The following is a 26,074-nucleotide window of genomic DNA, read 5'->3' on the forward strand; positions in this document are numbered from 1 at the left end:
TTTAATTTTTGCTGAAAACTAACACATTTTACCACCAAACGATGGTCGTACTTTTTCGAAAAAGGATGCGAGTTCAAAATTTTAATCAAAATAATAATAATTTTGCTCCGAAATGTAGGCAACAATTTAGCTATGTGTAGATTCGTCTTAAAGTACTTGATTTGTTAGAGGCATAGAAAACGAACACACAGGTGTATAGAATTTATTAAACTTTGAGTCCATAACGTTTCTTGTATGTTGGTTGAAAATGTTGTGGTGCATTTACATGCCAAAGGAACCTTTGCTATAGAGTCAGGTCAAGCTGTTTAATTTAGTTTTGTCGGCTTGAGAAATTCTGAACCCTTCAAGAGACAGTATGTAAGCCTGAAATTTGAGTTGCATTGATGAACTACCAATTGCAGTGAAAAGATTCAGAAATCATATTAAATTCTTTGAACTCGTAACTTCGAACAGCAAATCAAATTGATTTTGCCGTCGAAATCAACTTGAAGCTGAAGGTCAGCCCAAAAATTGATCACCAACTTTTAAAATCTGATGAACAACTCCAGAAATTGATCATCAATTTGCACAATTGTGCGTTGGTACAATTCGAGATTTCACCTTTGGATTTTCAGTCCGGACACAATACAACATAAAAAATGACAACTATTATGCGGATGAGCATTATTGAGCAACGCACTTAAGACGAATCTACACATGGCTAAATTGTTGCCTACATTTCGGAGCAAAATATTATTATTTTGATGATAATTTTAGATTCGTATTCTTTTTGGAAAAAGTACGACCATCGTTTGGTGTTAAAATGTGTTAGGTTTCAGTTAAAATTTAAATGTTTGTGGTGATGTAACCTCAGTCTGAGAAAACTCAATATTTCACGAAAATTGACACATATTTTGAGTTTTCTCGGTTACATCGGCATAAACATTTAAATTTTTAGTGAAAGCTAATACATTTTAACACCAAACGATGGTCGTACTTTTTCCAGAAAGGATGCGAGTCCAAAATTATCATCAAAATAATAATAATTTTGCCCGGAAATGTAGGCAACAATTTAGCCGTGTGTAGATTCGTCGCAAAAGTGATCATAGTGGTCAGCTGCAGAAACTACTCTATTTTACATGAATATATTCTTACAGTGTTTCACAGTTGTGTGACACACTGTCAAGTTTAAATACTCTATTTAGAGTACCATCAAAGCACCTAGCAGGGTAAAAGAGGTTTTTACACGTCAAACAAAGTAGTATTTTGATACCAAGCAGCCTAAATGGTAATTTTGCAATGACATTAAGAAACAAAAGGTATGGAAATATTCGCATACTTCGATTAAAGTGGTACTCTATTTTTTTTTTCTATTACCCTGCTAGGTGCTTTAATACCACTCATGCTTGAAGTGCGTTGGGATGAGTGATAAAGGCTCTATAACCGAGTTGCATACTACGCTTTTCTCGATTAAGGCAACAGAAGCTTTACTTTTCGAAACTGACCCTGTGAAAATGTTGTATAATGTTGAGTCCGATGATCTAGATCACATATCCGTAAATACAGTGAAAAATGATCTTTCTTCGCTGGTAATAATGTTTTTTCAAATGTCAAAAAAAAAGAACAAGCAGAGAACGAAGTAAAGGAAACGCTTTTTTTTGCAAAACAGGATGTTGAAAACCACAATTGTCCATCATGTGGGACAATAAATTACGTTTGATAAACAAGAGTTTCATTTGGTCTGGATAGGGCAAGCTATACAATCACCAGGAAGTCATGTCGTGTCGATTTTTCTCCAACCTTCTTTATGGTGTTAAAACTACTTCCGGTGGTTGATTCCAGTGCTTTATGTTCATGTCCTGTGTTTCGTTCTAGTCGCCTCTATCGGTAGTATCATTTATTGGTTTCGATCTAACAATTGATATTCTCTTTGTAATTTACACTAAGAGTCTATGTCTAAGGGTCAACCAGTCAACCATGTTGTTCTTACGAAAGATTTCAACTTTAAAGTATTTAAGGTGAAGTTACCTTTTTGTGTAGACACTGTCTCAGTCATTGCAAGTAGAGATGTAAGTACACATTTTCAATCGATCTCCGCAGCTGTACCGCAATTAGCATCAACATTTTACACGCCTCCAGTTTAGATGAATCGCAATTTTAATGTACCAAGGACCTAACCGATGATGGCACAATGGATGGGTGTGATGGGTAAGAATTGAAAAACTTTTGTTTATTATTTTTTGAAAATATATATTTTTATCGGATTTTTATAGCGTTTTAATGTTCTATTCAAAATCATGTTTGTTTTTAGGACACTATGATAAATTTTAAATTTTATTTAAAAAAGAAAAGAAAAAAGACTCGAAGACCAGAGATTTTTTTTCAATGAATTTTAGCACAATTTCCATTCATGTAAAGTCTTCATAATTTAAACTTTTTTTACTTCAACTTTTAATGTTGTTATTGAAAATTGATTTTTTTGTTAAATTTTTGGCCACTGCTGCTTTTTTTCTTTAATTTTTAACACATACAAAAGTTTCATTCTTTTTACGAGAACAATAAATGTAATTTCTAATTTTTTCATTATGATAAAAATATAGAGCACAGACGAATAATATTATTTAAAAAATAAAAATTAATAGAACTGAACGTCTATCAATACTTTACTATTTACAAAAAAATTATGTATTTAGTGGACCAAATACGAAGGGACTAACACTCGTTTAACCTTCCATGCCAAACAATTTTCGGCCCAATTAATTTTTTTTTTACAAAAGAAAACTTATTTCTGGATTATGTGAATCCCAATCGACTCGTACAACGTTTCTAGGGGTTCACGGAGCAATATCGTTTATTTAACCTAATCGAAAGGTGTGTTGAGTGAGATGGAAAGTATTTAGATAAGCTCTTCTTAACTCAAGGTTATGTACAATTCTTGAAGATTTAACAAATTCTTGGTTGGAAATAAAAAATTGTATTTTTGCATCAGTGATCCGATTCGGTCATGTATATAAATCCATCAAAATAATTGATAGAGAAAATAAATTTAAACTGAAAACTCTGTATAACTCCTGAATCAAATCTTTATAAACTGAACATAACCTTGTCTTAACGGAAGCCACTTTTTTCTCTCAAATTTTCTTGTTCTAATTTTTTTTGATCGTCAAATGAGAGTCCCTTCATCAAATGTCGAAAAATAAAGAATTCCTAATGTTTCACCCCGATGTGTGATTGTGTGTGTGTTCATAATAATATATATCGAATTTTGAAATGATTTCGGTTTTCTTATTTTTTTTTTTTGATTCATTTGGTATTACGATTTACGAAATTTCGCAAAAAAAAATATTTTACATTGAGATGCAAACTAAATGATAAGACGAAAAAAAGTTATTAAAATAAAACGTTCCATCACAAAACAACTTTTTTCTTATCATTTTCGAATTATAAATAAAAAAAAATATATAAATTTTCAAGAAACACAACGGGATAAATCTTATCACAAAGTATCATAATTGTTTTTGTTTTTCTAGAATGGAGTGCCCGAAGCGAGTCATTGTTTTGTAAGCATTTTGAAATTTATTTCAGTTTGCACCAGAACTATGCCTTTAAGATACGAACGGGTCCCAGTAAATAGGGTAATTCTTAAATTCAGAAAAGTTCCTAAATTTAAATACGTTCCAAATCGTTCCATCCAATCACATCTAATAAAAAAAAGTATTTCTGCCATTCTGATTGTAGTAGTGCGCTGCGTAGGCCCTACTATTGAGAATTACTTCACTAAATTTCAACAAATTTCACTAGAAAATTCGATAAATTTGTTGAAATTTCGTGAAATATTTGTCAATATTAGGCTCTGTGAAACCCGATTTTCTTTAAATTTATCTACGACAAGAAAGAGGTTTATTAAGAGGTCTATTAAAACAAAGACTTCACAAACGAATGCCTTTGATACAACGGAGGTAAATAACGTTCCTATTCTAAAGAATCTAAAGCGGATAGAATTTTACCGGATGGAAGTTTATTGATTGGATTGATTATCTGTAATTGCAATTCTCAAACAATAATGCTACATCAAACAAATGGTATACATACAGCATGAGATTTGGAGGATAGAATGACATATAGAAATATTTATGGAGTTGTGGAATATCAACTAGAAAAACCACGTTAACACGTTGCTGGATATTGTGACTTGTCAACTTTGACTTTTGATTTTTAGAAATTTATTTGGAGGTATTCCTTGACTCCCTTAGCACTTTCCGTAGTGCCTGCTCGAGCATTATCCTCTCGTGTTAAACATTTTTCAATTAGGTTAGATACTTTTCTCGTTTTTAACAGGTTCCACAAATTCCACTCAAATTCATTTATGTTTTCATTGACTTTGAAAGACTATATTTTTCATTTACTTAGATAAACACATTTTGTGGATGATATTATCTATGACACTTTGATTTGTGGTTTAAAGAAAAGAATAAAAAAAGTTTCTAAATTAGTTTTGTTAGCTGTGTATATCATTATCAGTGTTGACATATGATTGAGATTTGACCATCAAAGGACAAAGGTTCTGTCACAAATTGGGTTTGTTTTGTTTGGACCAGATACTTGATAAGTATACCACTCAACAAAACCGTTTGTCGGCCAGACAATCCACTCTATTTTATAGTCTACCAATTTCTAATTATTTTTTTGTTTAATTTTTTGAAAATTTATTGTTTCAAAATCGTTTTTTGTTGTTGTTGTTTGTTTTTAAATCTACATTTTGTGTTTTAATTTTTTTTATATTTTTAATAATTAATAAAAAATAACCTAACAAATAAAATATTTATAATAATAATAATAATAATAATTATGAATTAAAAATAGCTATTTTACTTTTAAAAAATAACTATAAAAATATGATTTTTTTTTGTTTCATAAGTTAAAAACACAAATTTATAAATTGTTCTCTTCTAAAGATTTATTTGTATTTCGTATTTTATTTAGTTTTTTTTTAAAATTGTTTTTTAATTTTATTCTTTATTATTACTTTACTTTTCATAATTTACAACTTAAAATTGAATTCTCTCACAATATTATGGCGCTAAATGCCACATTTGTTTTTTTTTATAATTTTACATTTTAAATATTTTTTTCTCTTTTCTTCAACTTCCATATTTCATTCTTTCATTTTATTAATATTATCGTTTGCTGAACCTTCGATCATCCGTGGACATTTTAGCCGAATTTCATTGTGTTTCGATCTTTTAAGATAGATCGTTACAGATACAAGCCTTAACAGATCGTACAAAACCCTTCCAAAATCGTTTTGGCTCCTCATACTTGGAAAATCGAAGAGTGCGTCCGTCCTACTGTAACATCACCCATTTATGATCTTAGCGGAATTACACTAATCCAATATTCAGAGGCTCTATGTGACCGAAAATTGTATTAATTATTTAGGTTTCATCGATTCATATGGTGTTGCAGCTGTATTGATTCCGATCCTGATTTTCTGGGGACTTGATTTAGGAAACAATTTTAAAGCAATGTGTGTGAACTAACCGTTAAAATACACAATTTGCTTTTACTGGAAGGCACCCTTCGATTATCTTTGCTTTGCGCAGACATCGGATTTCCTAGTCATCCTTTTTACAAATTCTTGTTTTAACTGCAACTGAGAACGGTGTACAAGGATTATCTTTGTTTGTTTTTTAGTTCCACGTAGTACAGCTCTGAATAGTAAGATATTTTAACTGAAATACGAAAGCGAGGTGGTTATGACGGACTTAATCAATACAAAAATGTATTGACAATAAATGTGGATTGAAGGCTTTAATACGTGACGAATGGATTGAAGTGGATAAAAGGAATGCTGACCGGCGGTTTTCTTTTCGATTGTATCTCCGAACACAATTTGCATGAACATTTTGTACTCAGATACAACCGGCTTTACAACAAGCACCAGCCAGGAACGATACTGCTTCAGGAGTGCAAATCTTATTCGAATTCTCTGACGTTACTTTTTATTCCGAAAAATACTTATTCGAGAAATACTCTTTCGGAAGCATTGACTTTTATCCACATTTGTTGTTCAGCCCTGAAGGCGATGCTTTCATATACACTCGTGACATTCAGCCTTGTCGCACATTTCCCAAATTCGTTAGGTTTCGTATACAATATTCGTAGGACGGTGTCTAAACTTATAGCCGAATTTCGCATACGGGGTGGTATACATGTTCAGTGCCTCAAATACCATTAACATCCAAATGTTCACGGTATTCACGGTAAAATTTTGTTATGCGGACTAGCCTGAAGCGAGGGTATGTGCGAGGAGTTTCGAATTATATTTAGTCATTATCAAAGTGATTATGAAGTCAATGAAACCAACGAGCTGCAGATCGATTTTATTATCCATTTTTTTTTGTTGATATAAACTAAGGAAAAACAAAAATAATATTTACGAGATTCCGATGACATTTTGGTCCCAATTTTTTTGAGGTGAACAGTTTTTCTGGACAAGTAGAAAAGACCTCAAATTCTTTTAAAAAGTATTACACAAATATTTTCAATTATTACTCAGCCCATCCAGTTTGTTTTGTTTGTTTGATTTTTTTTGTGTGTCTAAAATTAATCGCTTTTCAGCTCCGCGTTATCGAGAAATAATTCGATAAAATGTGGACAACGATTTCAAAAAGTAAAAAAAAAAACGTTATACAATTCAAAAGAAAATTGGCTTTAAGTATAGGGTCACAGACTGAATAATATTTACTCGTCATCTTTTTTATCTGTTTTTAAATCATATTTGGCGCATAGCTCATCCGGCGATAATCTGCAATTTTAAAAGAAAAGAACTCAATTAATATCTTGGTGTACGTTTCAATCGAAAATTTTGTGTCTGAAGTTCATAATTAGTTCAAATAGTTCAATTTGCGATAATGCCACTGAACTGAGATTTCAGATTCGACCCGAACTTAACATTTTCAGGTTGGATTGTGTTAAGTTCGAGCGGGAAGGTTGCTAAGGAATATCGCGCCGACATGATTCACAATGATACAGAAAATCACACATTTTGTATAAGGTAAATGTCACTTTGTGAGTCATTTTGAATGACGCCGGCGCGAAATTTCTCATTACCGGCGGGAAATTTCAGATCAAAATTGATTGTGACAGTTCGGGTTGAACCTGAAATCTTAATTCAGGTTCGAGCTCCGGTCAGATCGAAAGCGATCCGTTCGGAGCATTAAATGGAGAAAAACAAATTTATTTGGATCTTTTGAAAATTCGATCACCACTTTTTGTTCTTGTCAGATTTGCAATGAAGCCTTCTGATTGTACTTTCAATACTTTTCACATCGAATCTCTGATCCACAAATCCGGAAAATGCCAGCCTTTTTTCGCGATGACATCAAATCATGCTACAATTTTTGTCGATTTAAAACAAATACGCGAAGGTGGATCACAAGTTAGTTTGAGGGATGATGTTAGAATTCACATCACAATTTTGTTCTGATATCATCTGCCATATGAATTTTTGCAGATTAGGTCTTGAAAAACCAATGCAACTGCTATAAAACTCAGATAGGCGAAATTATCGAAACTTTTCTTTGAACCAGTCAAGACACCTGAGTTTTTCAATTTCATTAAAAAGATACGCAAATTCACTCGTTTCGTCACAATAAATCACTTACCCAATTAAGTTCTGCAGATCACAGACGAACCGATAAACATACCGTTTACCAGCAGTTTTGTGAATAATATTTTTGTCATAGTAATAGCGAAGGCCCCTGCTTAGTTTCTCGTAATTCATTTTCGGTTTATTTTTCCTAATACCCCATCGCCTGGCGACCTATAGTTAAATTAAGAAGACAATTAATAAAATAAAATCGAATTTAACTCTCAGTCGCCGTATTGAAAAGCTCGTAACTTACCTCATCTGGATCGGTCAATTTGAATTCCCATCCGTCTCCTGTCCACGATATGAAACCCTGACAAGTTTTATCCATCAGCAGTTCCAACAAAAATTGCCATAATTGTATCGGTCCGGATCCCGTAAAGCATGGTACACCTTGTCCACCATAATTGCCAAGCATCGTTTTCTCCAAACCCATTGCGCCAACGTATGCAGGATGTTGGAATTCTGAGTGTGACGACAGCGAACTCCATTCGGACGGCGTTGTATTGCCAGGAACTTGTTGGTATTGATTTTGTTCATATGATAGAGGGAATTCCGGATAATTATCATGGAATCGTCCTACAAAATGGAAACGTTTGACATGTAAAAACAGTTCGAAAATTGGTATTGGTTGAAAACGTACCTCTTGAATACGGCTTATGATAAGGTGGTGTATACTTTTGTTCCATTAAACCCGGATAGAGTTCGGGACTGTTTCCAACATATGGAGGTTGTGACGGTAAGTCTTGAGGTTGATAATCTTGTTCGTCATATATCTGGCCAGGATGTGGCAAAACATAATTCTAATAGGGAAGAACAAATTAAAAAAAATCAAATCCAACTCCTCATCGCTGTAACCAAATGCTCCATTATGTACATTATAGAGCCTTTGATGTGACGCAAATATTTGATTTGTAGAACGTACTCTTACCGACATATCATCCTGCTGTGCATTCATATTGGGATAGTTATTGGCACCTGTATTTGGCTCTTCTTTCATGTTTGGTATGTGATAGCCAATTGATTGGGCAGCACCGGAATGCCGCTGTATTGCCATTGGCATATATGATAGGTTGGCTGGAGAATGTCCGCCGGTTTGTCCACCAGGTGATGAATTTTCATTTCTATCGTGTGGAGTATTGTAACCTGGAATTGTAAGAAATGAGATAAAATTAGTTTCTGGTGTTCAATCATCGTTGACATGTAATGTTGAAGCAAACAATCAATCGATTTATAAAAGAACTTAAAATTTGAATAAAATCTCTGGCAAAAGCGAACTAAATATGTGATACAAGTATTGAAGTAATAGATTTTGCATGATGTCAATAAATGAATGTGTTTAACCGCTCCATTGGAAACTAGACAATCCCTTGCAGTTTATAAGTGAATTGGATTCTGTTTCAGCAACAACGAAACAACGGAAACATATTCCTCTCACTCCAATGAGTAGCCAATGAATACAATAATGTTTTATGTAAGATTTCTGACATTAACTCCAATTATAAGAATTTGTACGACAAACGATTATATAGGACATAAGCTTGTGTGGTACATAGAATCATCTTTTAGTTTTCACTTACATTTCTATGAAAGGAAAACGTATCACGGTCGGTCGGTATAGTCATTTGTTATTTCAGTTCCCTTAACTAGCATTTGCTGTTTTGATTCAATATCATGGACCTTAAAGTGCCAAATAATAAAACGACGTTTCCTTCTGCCGTCATTATTGCCAGGCCCAGTAAGGCTCGATTAGGCAGGACATATTTTTCGTGTATGTAAAGCAGGGCGTCATATTATTGAGAAATATTTCACTAAATTTCACTAATTTTAGAGAAATATGTTGAAATTTAGTGAAACAATTACCATGTACAGGGTCGTTACAAAAAAAAATTGCGTAAAACGTCTAAAGGGCTTTTTCGTAGCCAGTTCAGCACCGGGTTTTGGTACTCTAGTCGTCTCATATCGACTACTTGTTGAGACAATTATCAGAGGATCAGTTTTAGTTCATGACCAATGGATATTTTTTTGACAAAAATCTTCACAAATTCTTAGTGATTCGATTTTTTTTAAATTTTAATTTCGATTGCATACCGCACATTAGCCTTGAAAGCAATTATTTATTAATGACACAAAAAAGCGACCAGATTCATATAAAAAACATTTATGATCCGGTAATTTATCGGCCACATTGTTATTGTTAACCATTTTTTTACATTTTAAATTCCAGACTTCGCATAAAAAAAGCGTTCGGTTCAGTTCAGTATATAAAATATATATGAAAAACAAATAGACACTTTTTTTACTTCATATAAATACGATTTTAATGCCATATTGTAATAAATTTAAAATCTTAATAATCATCGGATTTTTGTAATTAAAATGAAAATACGAACTTCGATATTATATCTTCTGTTCGCTCCAAAACAAATAATAAATCCATAAAATTGCTTTATTGTATAAACGTTGTGTTAAGAATATGAAAATAATAATGAAGAACACACACATTAAATAATTTTTTTTATTATTTTATTTATTATTCTTTTTTGGAACGTGCAATGAGTGTTTGATTGGAATATATGAATGGAAATATTTAAAAAAAAAATGGATTATGAATGTATGAATGAATGAATCAATGAAGTGAGGTTTTCCAGGCAACATAATAAAGTTACAGAAGAAAAACAACGTTGTACATACGAGAGTCGATCGTCCGTGAACGGATTTATTATTTTAAAAAAAATTGTAATTAAATTTTTCATATTCTGTATTCGAAAGTGTAAGTTTATGATTATGTTTGATTCGTTTATTTTATCAATAAAATTAATATTATCCGATGACTGTAATCAAAATAAATGTTGAGAATTTTTTGCCTCACATTATATCAGATTTCTATTAAGAATTTACGCACTTCATCTTAAAGCAAAATGATTTAGCTCGAATTAATAGTAGTCGACAGCTTTAATTTGAATTGTATGTTATGTAGTTCGGAATTAAATTCCGTTATACTCGTTCTGGTTTACTATCTATGTAAATTAACTAGAGAATGCAAAAATCAAAACATCGCGAGTGATAAAGAAACCACCATTTCGTCAATTAAATATATTTTCTCAAGTTTTCTTATATCAAATTGACTGAAAATATTTAATGTGTCCGCCAATTCAAATCCCAGACACCCATACATCATCTAGACTTTTCTATGAGGTTCTATGATTTCTGGCTAGTGATGTCTTGTATAGCGACATGTTTGTTGAGATTTTACTTCAAATTGAGCAGTGCTTTGATTAAGGGAACATCGATTAATTCCGAGTTCCGGCAGCTTTTTGTTAACAACGACAAAAGATCTTAAGAGCAACAACATTGGCTAGTGAAAAACGTGAATATCGACATATTTTCCGATTTAAGAGTTGTTGTGGTTTGAAATAGGAATCTAGAAGTTCGATATTTTAGTGTTTCGTTGCACGTTGCGAGAGCGTATCTAACAAAAAATCAGAAAATTATTCAAAATATAAATTTACATTGTCACGCAACGTTTTTGCGGGAACGCTATCAAAAACACAACAACTCTTAAATCAGAATATATACATCGTAATTCAATTTTCCGCTAATGTCTTTAAATGCAGATCTATTTTAGTTTAAACGAGTGAAGTAGTAGATTTTTTATGAAATATTATTTGATACATAAAACATATCGCGGTACGTTCGCCACTTGTAAAATGTTAATGGTTGTTATATTACAATAAAGCTTTGATTTTGTAATGAAAGGTTTGTGTCCACTTTAATCAGGTTATGACAATTGTTTTTAAATTAAATTGATGTTCGATCAGGTAACGGTAATTTATGTACTAATCAATCCTTCGAAAGAAAAAATAAATAAATTTTCCCTTAGTGAAACGCAAAGAAAAACCTTCACATTGTTCATTCAGTCCTACACTTAATATAGAAGGAAATAGCCGAGGTCATATTTATTAAATTCATTAAAGAAATTCGAAACAATTTTTCCATGCAATTTTCCAATCTATTAATAACAATTTGAGAAAATTGCATTTTGTTTCGGAATGTCGTTGACATAATACACTCGTGTATAACTGTTATTGTCTATAATTAAAAATTTAATTTGTGAGTAACTAAATAGTGAGATGACGAACATTAAATGGTTTTCATTCACAAAAATCAAGTATTTAATTCAATGTTTGTACTTTGTGTTCGAAAAGTAAATAAGCATTCATTCAATATTAGAAAATCCCATTCATGATTTTTTTGTCGTAAAAACCATAGCGCCTAAACACAATTCTACACTGTGTCTGTCATTATCCACACACACACAATACCGACACATTCATTCATAAATAATCATTAACATGCTCAATTTTTAAAACAACCATTCAACAACAAACAATTATGATTTTTTTTATAAATTACAAGTTAAATATCTAGCGAAAAAAAAACTCATTTCTCACGGCCTTACAACACACAATTTATTGAAATTACATACATAAATATTTAGGTTTTTTTTATTCGTTCGTTCGTTTGACTCACAGGTAAAACATCAACGAAAATCAAACACCCAAAATAACAATCTTCTTGTACAAACCAAAGAAAAAAAAAAGAAACAAAAAAATAAACAAATAAATCTTCAAAAGCGATCATAACATTATTACAACAATAACACACACGCAAGACCGATACATGCACAAAGCACCAAACGAAATAAAGTAAATCAAAAGATGCCGCGCGTCGCTGAGGCTATGTCAATATTTGACCACCAATAAACAATTGTAAAATGTCCATTTAATTATGTGATAAATACACCGCGGCGCTTTCATACATCATCATGAATTGTGTATAAGAACGTACGAAAAAAAAATCTAAATCTTTTTTGGACCGAAATCTATCGGAAAATGTTTTTAAATCTTTTGATTTTGATGGATAAATGTTTGGCTGATGGTTTTAAATATTTATGCGTAAAATAGGACTTTTTTCTGGTCGTCATTGCGAAATTGGTGCCATCAAAATGTTTCTTTTCTTTTTATTATTTATCAAAGGTAAAAAAGGTGGATTTGTTTAATGTCGAGCAAATATTGTAAATTTTGTTTATGTTTAAAAGTTTGTTCATTTCTTCAGAAACGAATTGTTGATTTAAATTTATAAAAAAAATTATTTTGCAATCAGATTTTCGTCGGGCGTAACAATTTGCCTTATCTTCTTTATTTATCTATTAATTTCGAAATCGCTATATGTTCCATTATCTACACGAATGTGTGACATTTTTTACACATTAATTTATTTTGCATTATTACAACAAAAAACTGAATGGGGGATTGGTTTCTGCTTAAACGCTAAAAACCAAACAAACTAACACAAATTGCGCGAGAGAAACGAAAAATCGATTTCACTGGAAACCAATCAAACCCGTAAAAAAAACCATAATTTCAATTTTGAGCTTTGTTCTTCGTGTAAACAATATTTAAGAACAAAAAAAAACCAATTCGTGTGCTTTTAAACAAAAAGAAAATCTTAAAATCTTTTCGAAACGAACAAACATATCAAAATGGGCGGAGCTATTCATTTATTTAACTTTGATATGATTCGATTTCAATGAACCAATGGTGCTGGTGTGGATGCGCAAATGAAATAAAATAAAATATAAAATCTCAAAGAGGATTTAACAATTTTCTCGGTTCGAGTATATAATGTAATGAGGTTTTTTTGTATTTGTTGTATACACAACACTCTCGGTGATGGTAAGAACATAAAAAGCAATGTACAACTTACGGGTTAGCGAATGTTTGTTGAGTATATATATTATATTCATGTTTTGTTCATTATAAATTGTTGTACTCGTATTTGTTCGTAGAATATACAAATTATAAAAGATTAGAAAGGGCATTTAACGCGTTAGTCATGTGTATGCAATTGTGGTATTAGTCAGTCTATATGATCAGTTGTCTCAGCGGTTAAATGTTTAATATTTTTCGCAGAAAACATCTTTGTTTTATGATTTATATTGTGATACTGGCCGTCATTGCATGATAACTACAAACTAATTTAATACTAAAGGACAGCCATAGCGAATTATTTCTAAATTAGAAATTGTTCGCTTCAGCCAATGTTGTTTTGCAAAAGTAATTTCTGCAGTTGATATGAGTTCTTAAAATATCCAAATGGTAACACAATTTCGATATCATGTTGCTTTGATTCTATTAAACTAAACCCTGTGGGTGTAAGGTGTACCAATCAAAAATTACAATCAAATAAGGTTTGGTTGACTTAAAAACTCATATTTAGTAGGAGTTGGCCCACGTTCAAGTCATCCATGGTATAACATATTGAACATGGAGTCTTCAGAATAACACCACATGAGAATTGATTTATCGCTAATTCTCCTAATTCCAAATAGATCGAGCAAGATTTTGGGCTTTTAGTTTCGAAATTGATAGATCTGTTTGGCGGACAAAGTTAAAAATATAACAACTGTGTCAGTGTCATTGTCAGAAGTTAGATAAAGGTTCCTTGCCTGAAATATCAACCAGCAATTCCTGATCTGTAGATACTTAAGCCTGTGTACTGTGTTAGTAGTTTGCAGTAATTGAACGACATAATTGATTTTAATTTCCCATTTATGCATTCAGGCTTTCTATGACTGATCAAGGAATCAATCATCAAAGCTCTAAAGTTTAAGTCAAGTGAATTGCATTGATGGATCTGATATTTCAAAATAAATTAACAAGAATCTGCATGCACGCGAAATTTGTGGCACATAAAATTAGACTATAGAACCGAATTGAGTCATTTACAGAGGATTCCATTTCATTGAACTAAGAAAGTTGAGAGGCGTGGAATCATTGAACAGATGCGCCGACCGTGAGAATAGGGACGACAGAGGATACAAAAGTACGGCACTTCTCTGTTCAAATCTGATTTAATCTGCCGACCTACTTAAAAATAACGGCTAAAAGTCTGCATTAATTATTGTTATTCTTCGTCAACGAAAATGAGTACGAAAACAAAACAACAAAAGAATACCCCAAACAGCCAAAAATTCGATTTTTCTCTCCATTTAAAAACAATATTTTTTTTTTCTGGTAAATTAATCAATGCAATGCACGTAACATAAACTGAGAATAATAACAATAAATAATATCTTACGAGCATTTTTCATCTGGCGAAAAACACATAAATCCTAAAACCGCAACAGTGAAATGAATGCGTTGAAATGAAATTTTTTGGCAAGCAGGTGGAAATTAAATGGAATTTTAGATTGAGAAATGTTTATGTTTTGTAGATGAGTGGTTGTGTTCATGTTCGCTAGAGATTCTTTAAGACCGAAAATTGAAAACACCAGACAACATTGGTAAGTATAAACACAAGAATTTTTCTTTTTGTTTTTGCCTAATGTGGCTAACGAAACAATTTTCTTTTAATTAATTTATAATAGCAAACCGGCCAATATAACGCTAAATGTTTATACTTTGAATTTAACGATACGTTCTTTATTCTCACAAACCGAAATATAAATGTTTTATCAGTCAAGAAAATTTTTTTTTTTTTCGAACAATATTTCTGTTTTGTATGGTACATATTGCACCTGTTCAGTTTTATAATATCGTTATGGTTGGAGTTCTTTCTTTCTTTTATTTTTTGTTTAATTTATTTTCATACGCTTATTGCATCGTTTTATGCTGATGTGTACTTAGTCGATCACAACGTCGATGAAGGAAGAAACAACTGCATACAATTCGAGATATACATAATATTTTATTAGCAAGCGATTCAGTACCAAAACGTATATTATGTACACACAGCTTAATAAATCTTTTTGCACATATTTGTGATATCAAAGCATTTAATTATTTTGAAAACATGCAATTCCTGTTTCTGCAATCGCAAGAACTAATCTGAATTGAAGAGATTATTATTTTGTGTGACACAGTCACTCTAAGTTGACTAACGAAATGCTGTGCTTTTTATTAGTGACTAAGCAGTTAGATTAAATAATTATGTAAGTCTTTAACCTGATTGATACTGGAAATTCAAAACGCAAATGTATCATTGAAATGTTTAATTTGGGAGTGACTCCTTTTTCCCCCCTCAATAGACCATAGTTGACTCGTGGTAACTCGTGGTAGGAAAAGAAATTGAACTGGTGATCGGAACACAGTGAGTCTACTTTAATAAGGTTTCGTAATAGACCAATCAAAGGTTTAAATTTGCTGATATCTAATGTTTCACCAATCTTACTTAAGACATAAGACTTTTCAATGTAATTTTATTAGCTAAAATTCCGCAATATATTTTTACAACTAAACAAAATTTTAATAAATGCAAGCCCTGCATTCACTAGACTCTTGCCGAATCTTATTTAAAAAAAAAGAAGATTCGTTGAAGTTAGCCTACAACTGAGTCCAAGATTTCTACGGTGTCTAAGACGGTAATTTGTTTTAGAAATTTTATTCTATTTTATACTAATACTTTATATTTATATTATATATTTTATTATATATTATACTGTTTAAGAAAATTTCTGAGTTCTAGGTAAACAGGTCAGATACTGGGCGGTTTACATTTTGTAAGAAACTTCCCTCTCTTACGACAGATTTCACATTCATTCAATTACGTTACTTAGATTTGCTGACATCTACCTAAATCTAGTACTCCCAACACATGTGGGTTGTAGAAATAAGAAAAAAATCAAATCAGTAAAAAGTTGCTTAATTGGTTTTGTTAGCTGTTAGAGTAAGTAGATTTCGCGAAATGATGATCAAGACACAAGGTATTGTATACTTAGGCTGCATGTAATTTAACCATTAATTTGGAAAACCATTATGCAAAGGAAAAAGCAAGATAACGGTTAAATATGGAGGTAAATTTAAACAAATTAATTATAAATGCGTATCAATGGCGCGACGAAACTTTAATTTCGAATAAGATAATTTGTGTATCGTAAAATTATCGAATTATTTGAAATAATATTTGATCAAAAACCGATTAAATATTGATCGTTTAATCAACTTGACCACGAACACATTAAAAATTTGATCGGTTTCTTTCTGTTTTTATATTCGTTTCGTTTTTTTTTTAATCTAACATATTGGCTTCTTTAAACTTCACTTTTCAATAAATTAATTTGAATTTTGTGCATATGTTTCGTTTAATATTTTCTCCTTTTATTTAAAAAATTTGTAAATTCTCAAATTATATAAAATAACCGACCTGTGCCGGCGTCTGATGACCATTTGCCATATGTGTGAGTTTATGGGGTCGTTTAAAAATACATTTAAAAAAAAAATATTATTACTTTGGAATCGATGTCCTTTTTATAGTGCAAAAGGTGCATGCTGACGAGAAAACATGTCTTCAGAAATATACAAGGTAGATATTTGAAGACACGATATAAAAAACCGTTCGATTATAGTAGTTTTTTTTATTCGTTCGTTGTCTTTTTTTTTGTTTTTTCTGGGTTTTCAATATCACCTTTGCATATGTTGTCAGTTGATGGTTACAAATAGTTTTTAACACATTTCAATTAAGTGTTTTTTCTTCATCGTTTGTTAAAGGGAAATTTTAGTTGAAAAGATGACTTTTTTGTTGGAAATTAAATGGAAAGTGGGACGAGACGAAAGGTTATTGTTATTACAAAAGATATGTTTTTGCCAATCGGCCTATGACTTTTATGACACACATGTCGCATACACATTTTTGCGGATTTATCATATTTCATTTTCGTACATTTATCTGCGTACACCAGTGAAGCCAATTGTGATAACAAACGAACGAATTATAAACACTACGCCTTTCTGAAAGTCACATTTTAAGTAACAAAAGAAAAATGAAGAAAGAACAAAACGTCCTCTGAAGCTGAAAATTTGACTTATCACAAACTGAATATCATTTTTTCTGAAAAAATATATTTCTACGTAAAATGCGTAACTTGTATTATATGTCGCCAAAATTTTACAGATGAGATAAGAAATGGAGAGGAATAATTGGTTTGGGAATTTACATTTTTGCATTTTTTTCTTCTTCCATTTTTGATAAGTCCGTTTCGATAATTTTTTTTTTTCTTCGCCCCCTAAGTGCGGTTGGCGACATAAGATAAGGACATATTGTAGCTCGAAGCGAAATCCATTTTGAAAAATCTTTCAGAACTTTTCATGGAATGTTAACAATGCTATTCTGTACGCATAACATGGCTTTTTTCTGGTATGCAATTAGTTTCGCTACAATTCGGAATGGGTTGCATTGGAATAACAAAATTACTACATTCAACCTTACATTTAAAAAAAATGAAAGTGGGAACATGCGTTCGTTGTCAAAAATTGTCACAAAAATTCTGATGCAGACTGTGGCTAAAGCTATTGCGTTCTTTGTGAGTATGTCATTGGTTTTATGTAATGTTTTTAGAAGGAAAATGAAACTGTACGTATAAGTTCTACTACCATAATTTGTACTGGAATCGGGAATCCTGTCGATCTGCGACAGGAACACGGACCGTGAAAAATTTTCTGATCGGTTGAAATTTATTTTGTTTTACTTGGCGGTTCTTTGATAAATTGCATTGGGACGATCACGCCTGATCTGAGATTCAGTTACCTTTATTCAATATTTTACTTGTCACAATGCTAGTTAAGGCACTAGGACTAGAACTTGCTTTTATATCCGAGGAACGAAGTTCAAAAGATAACACCAAACTTATGACTGACGATGTACGAAAAATCATTCCCGGAGCCGAAACCCTTGCGTCAAATACTACACAGAAGTTGAAATAAACATAATCGAGAAACGCGATCTTTTCTAAATCTCACGAACGTTTGTGACATCTCAATTATTCGCATATTAACGGGGAATAAAGTAGTTGGATCATAGGTTAGATATACAGTCAACATGATGATCATAACAAAGTAATGTCGTCGACTAATGACGCGCGTGAGACTGAAATAGAAACAATCAAAGACTGATTGAAGCGACAAGTTAGGAAAGATGTTAAAATGAACAGAATATGTACTATGCCCTTCTCTGGTTCACTTTCGTTAATTCGATAAACGAAATATTGTTCAGAGAATAAGGAGCAGTTTTACAAGTTAGTGTAGCTATGTGTGGTAAATTGAATACATATACGAAAGGCAGATTACAGATCGTAATAGATAGATTTCATCAAACGAATGAACAATGTTTCGTATATTTAAGCATAATATGCATCAATGTCCAAATGTAATATAATTTAAGACTCGTCGTAACTCTTCAATAAACCATCATTGAGAAATCCATTCAATTTTAAACATCCGCTGACAATGACTTTATAAATACAGTCAGTTTCTACGATTCTCTCTAGCTTTTTTTATTGTTGTAATAATTTTTCAATTTACAATATAATTAGACGTAATTATCCAATATTATTATTACTTTTTTTTTAATTCAAACATAAAATTCATCAGCACATTAAATACACTTGCGACGTTAGTAACAAAAAAAAACAGAACATGGAAAAAAAAATATCCACATTGGACAGAGGTGCGCACACATAATTAAATAAGTTTAAAATCGTTTGTTGAAAATCATAATAATTTTCAGTCACACAGTGAGGCAACGATATATATTTATATGTATGAACAACGATTTTCCAAACAACAAAAGAAACCTCAATTACCTTGACTATATAAATTGGAATCTAAATCTGTATAAAATGTATTTGTTGGAGCGTAATCACCGGCGTACGGTGGCATATTATCGCCATTGTACCCTAAGTCAAACGTTTGCAGCACCATGTTACCACCAGTTCGATCCAGGGTGTTTGAACCCCCCTGGTGATTTTGTTGGATTAAACTCAACACTTTGCTAATTTTATTTTTTTACTAAATTTTTTAAATATTTTTTTTTCTAAAAAAAACAAAACAATTTTTTTAAATTTTGGAAGAGTTTTTTCTAACTGAATTTTATTTCCAACATTTATTGAGTGCTTTTTATCCTTCGCTTTCCTTTAAACTCTCAACCGAAAAATCAAAAAAACCGAAAAAGACACACATGTAATTTGAACTTTGGCACTTTTCAAACCGAATCACATTTCTATTAAACGATTTTATTTCTCTATAACTTGGAACCACTCGATAATCGGTAATTCTGCCAGTAATCCCAGTTGCACAATAATATTTTTCGCTGGTTATCCTAAGTACCATATCCACTATTCCAAAGAATTATTGTTCGAGTGTCTTTTTATTTAAAAAAAAAATATATTTTGAATTTTTCAAACATACGAAAAACAAGTGAACGAACATAAAAATATACAACGAAAAAAAGTCTCGTACGCGTAATTATCTCTTCCGTTCGTAACTGTCGATATCCGCTCTAAGACTACTGAATTGAATATAAAACAGAAATTGTACAACCTAGAAGAGAGCTCTAAAACCGAACCCATCACACTACATGAAAATTTCATTCAATATATCCATTCTTATGTACGTTTATTTTTCGCTTTATGTATTTTTCGTTTGGCCTTTTTTTCTGTCGTTGTTGTTGTATTTCGTGTGTACAACAACGAAGTGAATACGAACTTGAACCGAATATCTCACACCGTAAGCATATATTTTTCACAGTGAAACATTTTCCCTGTGTATTTGAAAGAAGAAATAAAAATGAGAAGAAAAAAAACGAATTTAATTGGAATGGTTGTGCATAACATAACAACAATCTAATGCAATTTTGGAGTATTTCATGTTTTGTTATGTGAAAATTTACGGGAAAATGTTTTTCTCTAAGAGAAAAAATGGAGGAGTCATGTCCATCATGCAATTTTCATTGACAATGAATCAATGAATATTGCGAACTGATGAATGACTTTGATGGGATTTCAGGTATATGGCAAAAATCGGTCAAATTTTGACCATATTTTGACTACTTGAAAGGTACTAAAACATTTCCAGAAACCCACACCTCCAGGATATTTTATGCATTTTTTTTTTTGAATTTTAACATCACTGCAAAAGATCAACGATAAAAAGAATTCCTTTAATATATTGCACGGTTACAAGCAAACAAATTTCGTAATATGTTTTAAAGGATCCACAATGTTGGTTACTATATGCATGCATGTTATGCATACACGTCTATAAGATTCTTATTAAGGATGTGTGTGGTGTGGATATGAAAGAATATACACGAATGAAATAAAACGGAAAGATGAGGGGAAACGAAAAGTTTAGCGACAACCACCTGTCTTACTGAAAGGAATTACTTCGTTGCTGAGGGTTTTTTTTTCACGAATGTTTGTTTTTTCTTGTCTTTTTTTGGTATATTTTGTTTGATTAGGGTGAGTTTATGGAAAAAAAAATTGTTTTTTCGAACAAATTTCGGGGTGCTGATTGGTATGTTGATCGGTGTTTCATGCTCTTTGCATGTGGGAGGAAATGTTAGGAGACGATCTTGTATATAGAGAGGCTTTCTAAAAGGTCTTTAAGTACGATGTTCTCGTTGTATATTTAATTTTTTGTTTTACTTGTAATTTACGATAAAATGTGTTCTTAGTCGGAAGGTACAAAGAGTGACAAATGAATGTGAACTAAGAGTATATTTGAGCATCGAAAAGTATTTTCAAACGAATCGTTTACCAATGATCTCTAAAATTGATATAAGCAGTAAAGGTCTCTAGAGCTTCAGTTTTATTCACCTCAATGAAATTCTCAGTTGTACTTCTCTCCTTGACCGATCAAAGCTTTATTTGTTTAGTCAGAATATATCTTGGGTCAAGCTACATTAATTCTTAATGCGGCATTTTGAATGTTTTATGATGCCTGTTCCGTTTCGTTAATACAATAAAAGTGTCGGGTAATTAACTTTAGTTGAGATTTTATTCTCTGCGAAAGAAACAGACGTAACGTTAGGTGTACTGTCCTTTTCAAGAGTATGTATTGAGAAAACGTATAACAAAAATAAATTTTACCTCCCTATCACTGCACTTAAAGCCAAACTAATAAAACGGCAATCGAGGCTGCAATTCAATTCTATTTATATAAAAAAAATGAAAAACCTAAAAATGCTTCAACAACATAAAAAAGATCAATTTCATTCAACCATTGTGAGGCTAATGCACAAACTTGCATCTTATAAAACAATTTAGCACAATGTAAAACCAACGAAAAGAATGAAACTCTTCGAACATAAAACAAACTTGAATGAACTTGAAAATGAAAACGAATTTCAGACTCAAATAGTTTTCCAAAAAGGACATTTAACGAAATAAAAATATTGAAAAAGGAACGAACGAAGCAAGACAACAGCAACAACATAAAAAAAAATAAACTCACAACAAACAAATTGTTCAGTTCATTCATTCATTTTTATAGCCCCGTACAAGAAATGTTAGTTCCTTTTTTCTAAATAGATATATCGTATGTAATACCGAATAGATGATTACTTGAGTATCTGGTTTCGTTTCCGCTCTTTGCTTAAGGTTTTTATATCAAAAAGGTCTCTCAAGTTTTGTCAATGCGAATGTTCCACACTCGCATGTACTTGGTACACACAAAATTGTAATGATATTCGGTTAAAGACCAATTTCGATGTGTACAAATATTTTATACACAATTTTTGATATGAATACACACACACACAATATATAGAATCCCAAGTGTGTCTTGTGCATACCCTTACATTGGAAAATTTTTAATGCACAATGAAAAAAAAGACTCGCACAACCGGAAGCTGAACAATGTTTTAAGGGTGTGACCACGTGACGACAAGGGTATTTCTCCAATATCACCTTTTGATTGTACATAATGATTATAGAATTTTTATAAACGATTTACCTTGATGGTACAACATTATGCATATAATAAATAAATATACATCGGATGAGTTCATGGAAATGGAAATAGAGGATGTGATTTTCAGGATTTTTTTTCCTTTCGTCGGAGAAAGAAGTTTGTGTTGGTTCCATAAATTCTTGAATTGTTTACTGAATGAATACAGGGTTTTATTGACACGAAGATCATTTCATTTGTCAGTTAGTCCTTTCGGTTTAACTTAATTAACTCAATGGTAGAAAGGAGCACGTGTTACAGTTTCTAACTTTATGATGACAAAACCACACAACCAATTTCAACGAAATGAGTTGAAAATTTTACATTAATTTTACATAAATGGTGGGAAAGGTAAATGCATTTTTTGAGAAAAATAAAAAAAAATATTTCTCAGTATCAATGCACCGCATTACAACCCTCATTTTTTACATTTAACTTTTTAAAAATTCCCATAGAAAAAAGTGTACATTTTCTCTCTATCGTCTTTCGTACAAAAAAAAACACACAACAAAATAAAAAACTAATTAACAACACGTACGCAATAAATATACAGAAAAATATGTGGAACATTTAAACACCTGTATGAAAATGAAAACATTTACGTTGAAAGTGTACATTTATTTGGAAAATTAAAAGTCACCCCTCATTTTGGGTTGTAGAATGCAACCTCAATTTAACATTCATTTTAATAAGTAATACCGCATTTTATATATAATATGGAGATAGAGAGGTGCACATTTAATGTATTTCTCCCTCATCATTAGCATGAAATTCCCACGGATACACTTCAGTTATTTTCATATAATTTTTTATTTTATTATTATTTCGTATTTCATTTTTGTTGTAAATTTTTGTTGTTAGGGTTTCGATATTTATTTTAACTAATAAATTAACTTTGAAGAGCATTAAATGACATTTTCAACGATTTTTTTTTCTTTAAAAAAATGAAATCCTTCATTGGCAATAGTCATATCCTGTAGCTTCCGGTGTGTACGTGTATCATTTAAACAAACGTATTTCCATGTGTTGAAAGAGAAAGGGAAAGTAAAAATAAGGGTGGCCTTGGAGAAATGCCAATGCCTGAAATTTTGCTTTGATATGCAAATATTTTCGATATGAGATCAGATAACCGTTTCAGCCCCTATGCATATATTCATGTTAGAAATGTTCAGATAATAACTTTTGAATATGCCCAGACAATTCGTAGACAAAATGTCTTTAAAAATCAATTTTACAAATCAATTCTGCGAAAAGAAAGGGTTGATAATATATACTGAGACTGACTGTGTGAGTTGTCAGTATAGATAAAAACATTGAGAACGGATCCGAGAAAATACTTTACCATGATCTACGATGTGAATGATGGAGATGATATTTTTCGTGTGAATTTTCTCATTGCGAGCCGAGGACCAATTAAGTAATTTTCATAATTGTTGCTAGAGAAATGTGCAATAATAAAGGGAGGGAAAGTTGTAGAAACGTTCGGTACGGTAACCTAAATACTTTTCGTGCATGGGTTTAATTTGGAGATTCGGTTTTTGTGTCATAACTTTGAAGTATTATCCTTACTCTTCATTTTACATATCTTTCTTTTTCCATTCAGGGGTTTGCTGGCAAATTTATACTTTAAAGTGTAAAAGCATGTCTTAAAGATCTCAGTATGGCAATGGCCGGTATGGAATAATATGTTCCATCGCTGTAATTCGAATGTGGAAAATTCGGATTGCATACAATTTGAAGAAGGTTACAATAGCAAACCAATATCCTCAAAATATAATAAAAATTGGTGAGGTTATCGTTAAAACGTTGAGTAACTCTCGAGGTGTTAGCAATTTTCTTCTTTTTTTAGAAAAAAAACTATTTGAACGTTTTTTTTTGCGATTTCTTTCAAGCTGAGTGGCTAACGTGTTACAGTGAACACCAATCATTCAAACCGATTCGTTAGACCCATTTCCTCTACACGACAAATTAGGTAAATCCCAAAAAAAAGCTTTTACTTCGCAACATACCGTTACATCGTCATTTTGAATGGCACAACAAAAAATCCATTGGTTAAACATTTCTCTCGAAATCATTTTAGTTTCCATCAAACCAACTAACAAAGTACCATATGAAACGTACGTAAAAAAAATTGTGCTGAACGATTGATCATTCGTTGATGTGAAATTCATGCGGAACATGAAGAAGAAAAAAATCAAAAATCGACAAATAGCTAACCAGCAACAAATATAATATACGTTTCACACCACAAATGCTAGTACTGTGTTCATCTCACTTTAAAAGCATGAATTCGTTTTGAAAATTTTAATCTCTAAAATTGTATTGCTATACGGCTATAGTAGATTATGTACAATACATTGAAGTTGCTGTTAGTTATCCATAGTCCGCGTTATTTTAGAACCCGCCTATAAATGCGCGCACATCACATTGGCTGACTGGCATACACAGTATCTGGAAGCCCATTTAGAGAAAGGCTTTGCGCATGTTTACATATTGTTAATATATGAACAGTTGTTTTTTTCTTTTGCTTCTCTCAAAACATTATGTACAACAACAACAAAAATCTTGTTATTTCTTGTTCAACCAATACATAAATTTCTTGTGCTAAATCTTTTTCGATGCTTTGTTGCGAAATTTAGGCGAAAAATTAATTGAAATCTAATGGTCGACTGAGTGGCTCGGTTTTTTTATTTTTATTTTATTTTGTTTTATCCCAACTCTTTTTTATCTTTACGGCTATTACAAAGTTTTATTTAATTTTTTTTTTATATTTTTATTTATTGCAAAGAAAAATCAAACTAAAATGGCATAAAATAATGTACATATATGAACAGAGAATGGAATATCTCGATTACATCCGGTCACCAGTCGACCGGATGTGTGACCGCTGATAACAACATAAAAATTCAATATGGTTCACATTATATTATCATTTAGTCACACAAAATGCATGATGCTGATTGGATAATGATTGTTTTTTATATTTATTTTCATTTTTTTTTTTAAATAATTAACTATTTTCATATTAAAATTATTATATATTTTTTTCGAAATGATGACGACGACAACGACGAATTAATATGGTTATTATAAATGGAATTTTTCATATGGATCATGTATATTATTTTCTGTATGTATACCGATGGAGAAACACTTGAATAAAATCGCAAAATGCGAACGGTTTCGATTGACCTGTTGGCGAACTTGAATTGAATTAAGTTTTGATGAAACTTTTAATTTATTCATAAATACTTGAACTCCAGCCAGTAGGACGAGTAGACTAAGTTGAGAATAATGATAAACAAAAACTATGTTCAAATGAATAAATATTTATTTTCGTTTATGAATTCTTACTAAAATGGGCGCAGTCTGATGATGGGCATGCTTTCATTCTTCCATTACATTGAATTTTATGGTTTGACTGATTTATTTAGCTCAAGCTTTCAATAGGAAAAGGACTATGGAAGTAATAGTCTTTACATACAAGTATGGAATTTAAGTTGGTAAAATTAATTTCGGAAGATGGATGTTGTAGACGGTTTCAGCAATATTTTTAACTGTACGAGTTTGTACAGTACGACTGAATGTTTAACGTTCAATATAATCATAAATAGGGCAGGAATCGCCATTACACCGCTTACCTCTCCGTTTATTTTAA

General features: G+C 31.5%; 1 protein-coding gene across 8 annotated transcripts in view; it reads right to left on the minus strand.

Moving 5' to 3' along the window:
• Nucleotides 1–5,001: 5,001 nt before the first annotated feature.
• Nucleotides 5,002–26,074, minus strand: part of LOC119068687 (ETS-like protein pointed) — a 112,885-nt gene continuing 91,812 nt past the window's right edge. For 5 of the 8 annotated variants that reach the window (XM_037172367.1, XM_037172366.1, XM_037172372.1 and 2 more), the window contains 5 exons: nucleotides 8,556–8,776; nucleotides 8,274–8,433; nucleotides 7,887–8,209; nucleotides 7,647–7,804; nucleotides 5,002–6,787 (listed from right to left, as the gene is read on the minus strand). In XM_037172367.1, coding sequence (XP_037028262.1) covers nucleotides 6,724–6,787; nucleotides 7,647–7,804; nucleotides 7,887–8,209; nucleotides 8,274–8,433; nucleotides 8,556–8,776 — 926 coding nt within the window. In that variant the 3' untranslated portion in view covers nucleotides 5,002–6,723. The remainder of the gene's footprint in view (nucleotides 6,788–7,646; nucleotides 7,805–7,886; nucleotides 8,210–8,273; nucleotides 8,434–8,555; nucleotides 8,777–26,074) is intronic. The other 3 variants (XM_037172369.1, XM_037172373.1, XM_037172374.1) reach the window with 2 other exon arrangements.

The sequence above is a fragment of the Bradysia coprophila genome, assembly GCF_014529535.1.
Source record: "Bradysia coprophila strain Holo2 chromosome X unlocalized genomic scaffold, BU_Bcop_v1 contig_20, whole genome shotgun sequence".
Lineage (NCBI taxonomy): Eukaryota > Metazoa > Arthropoda > Insecta > Diptera > Sciaridae > Bradysia > Bradysia coprophila.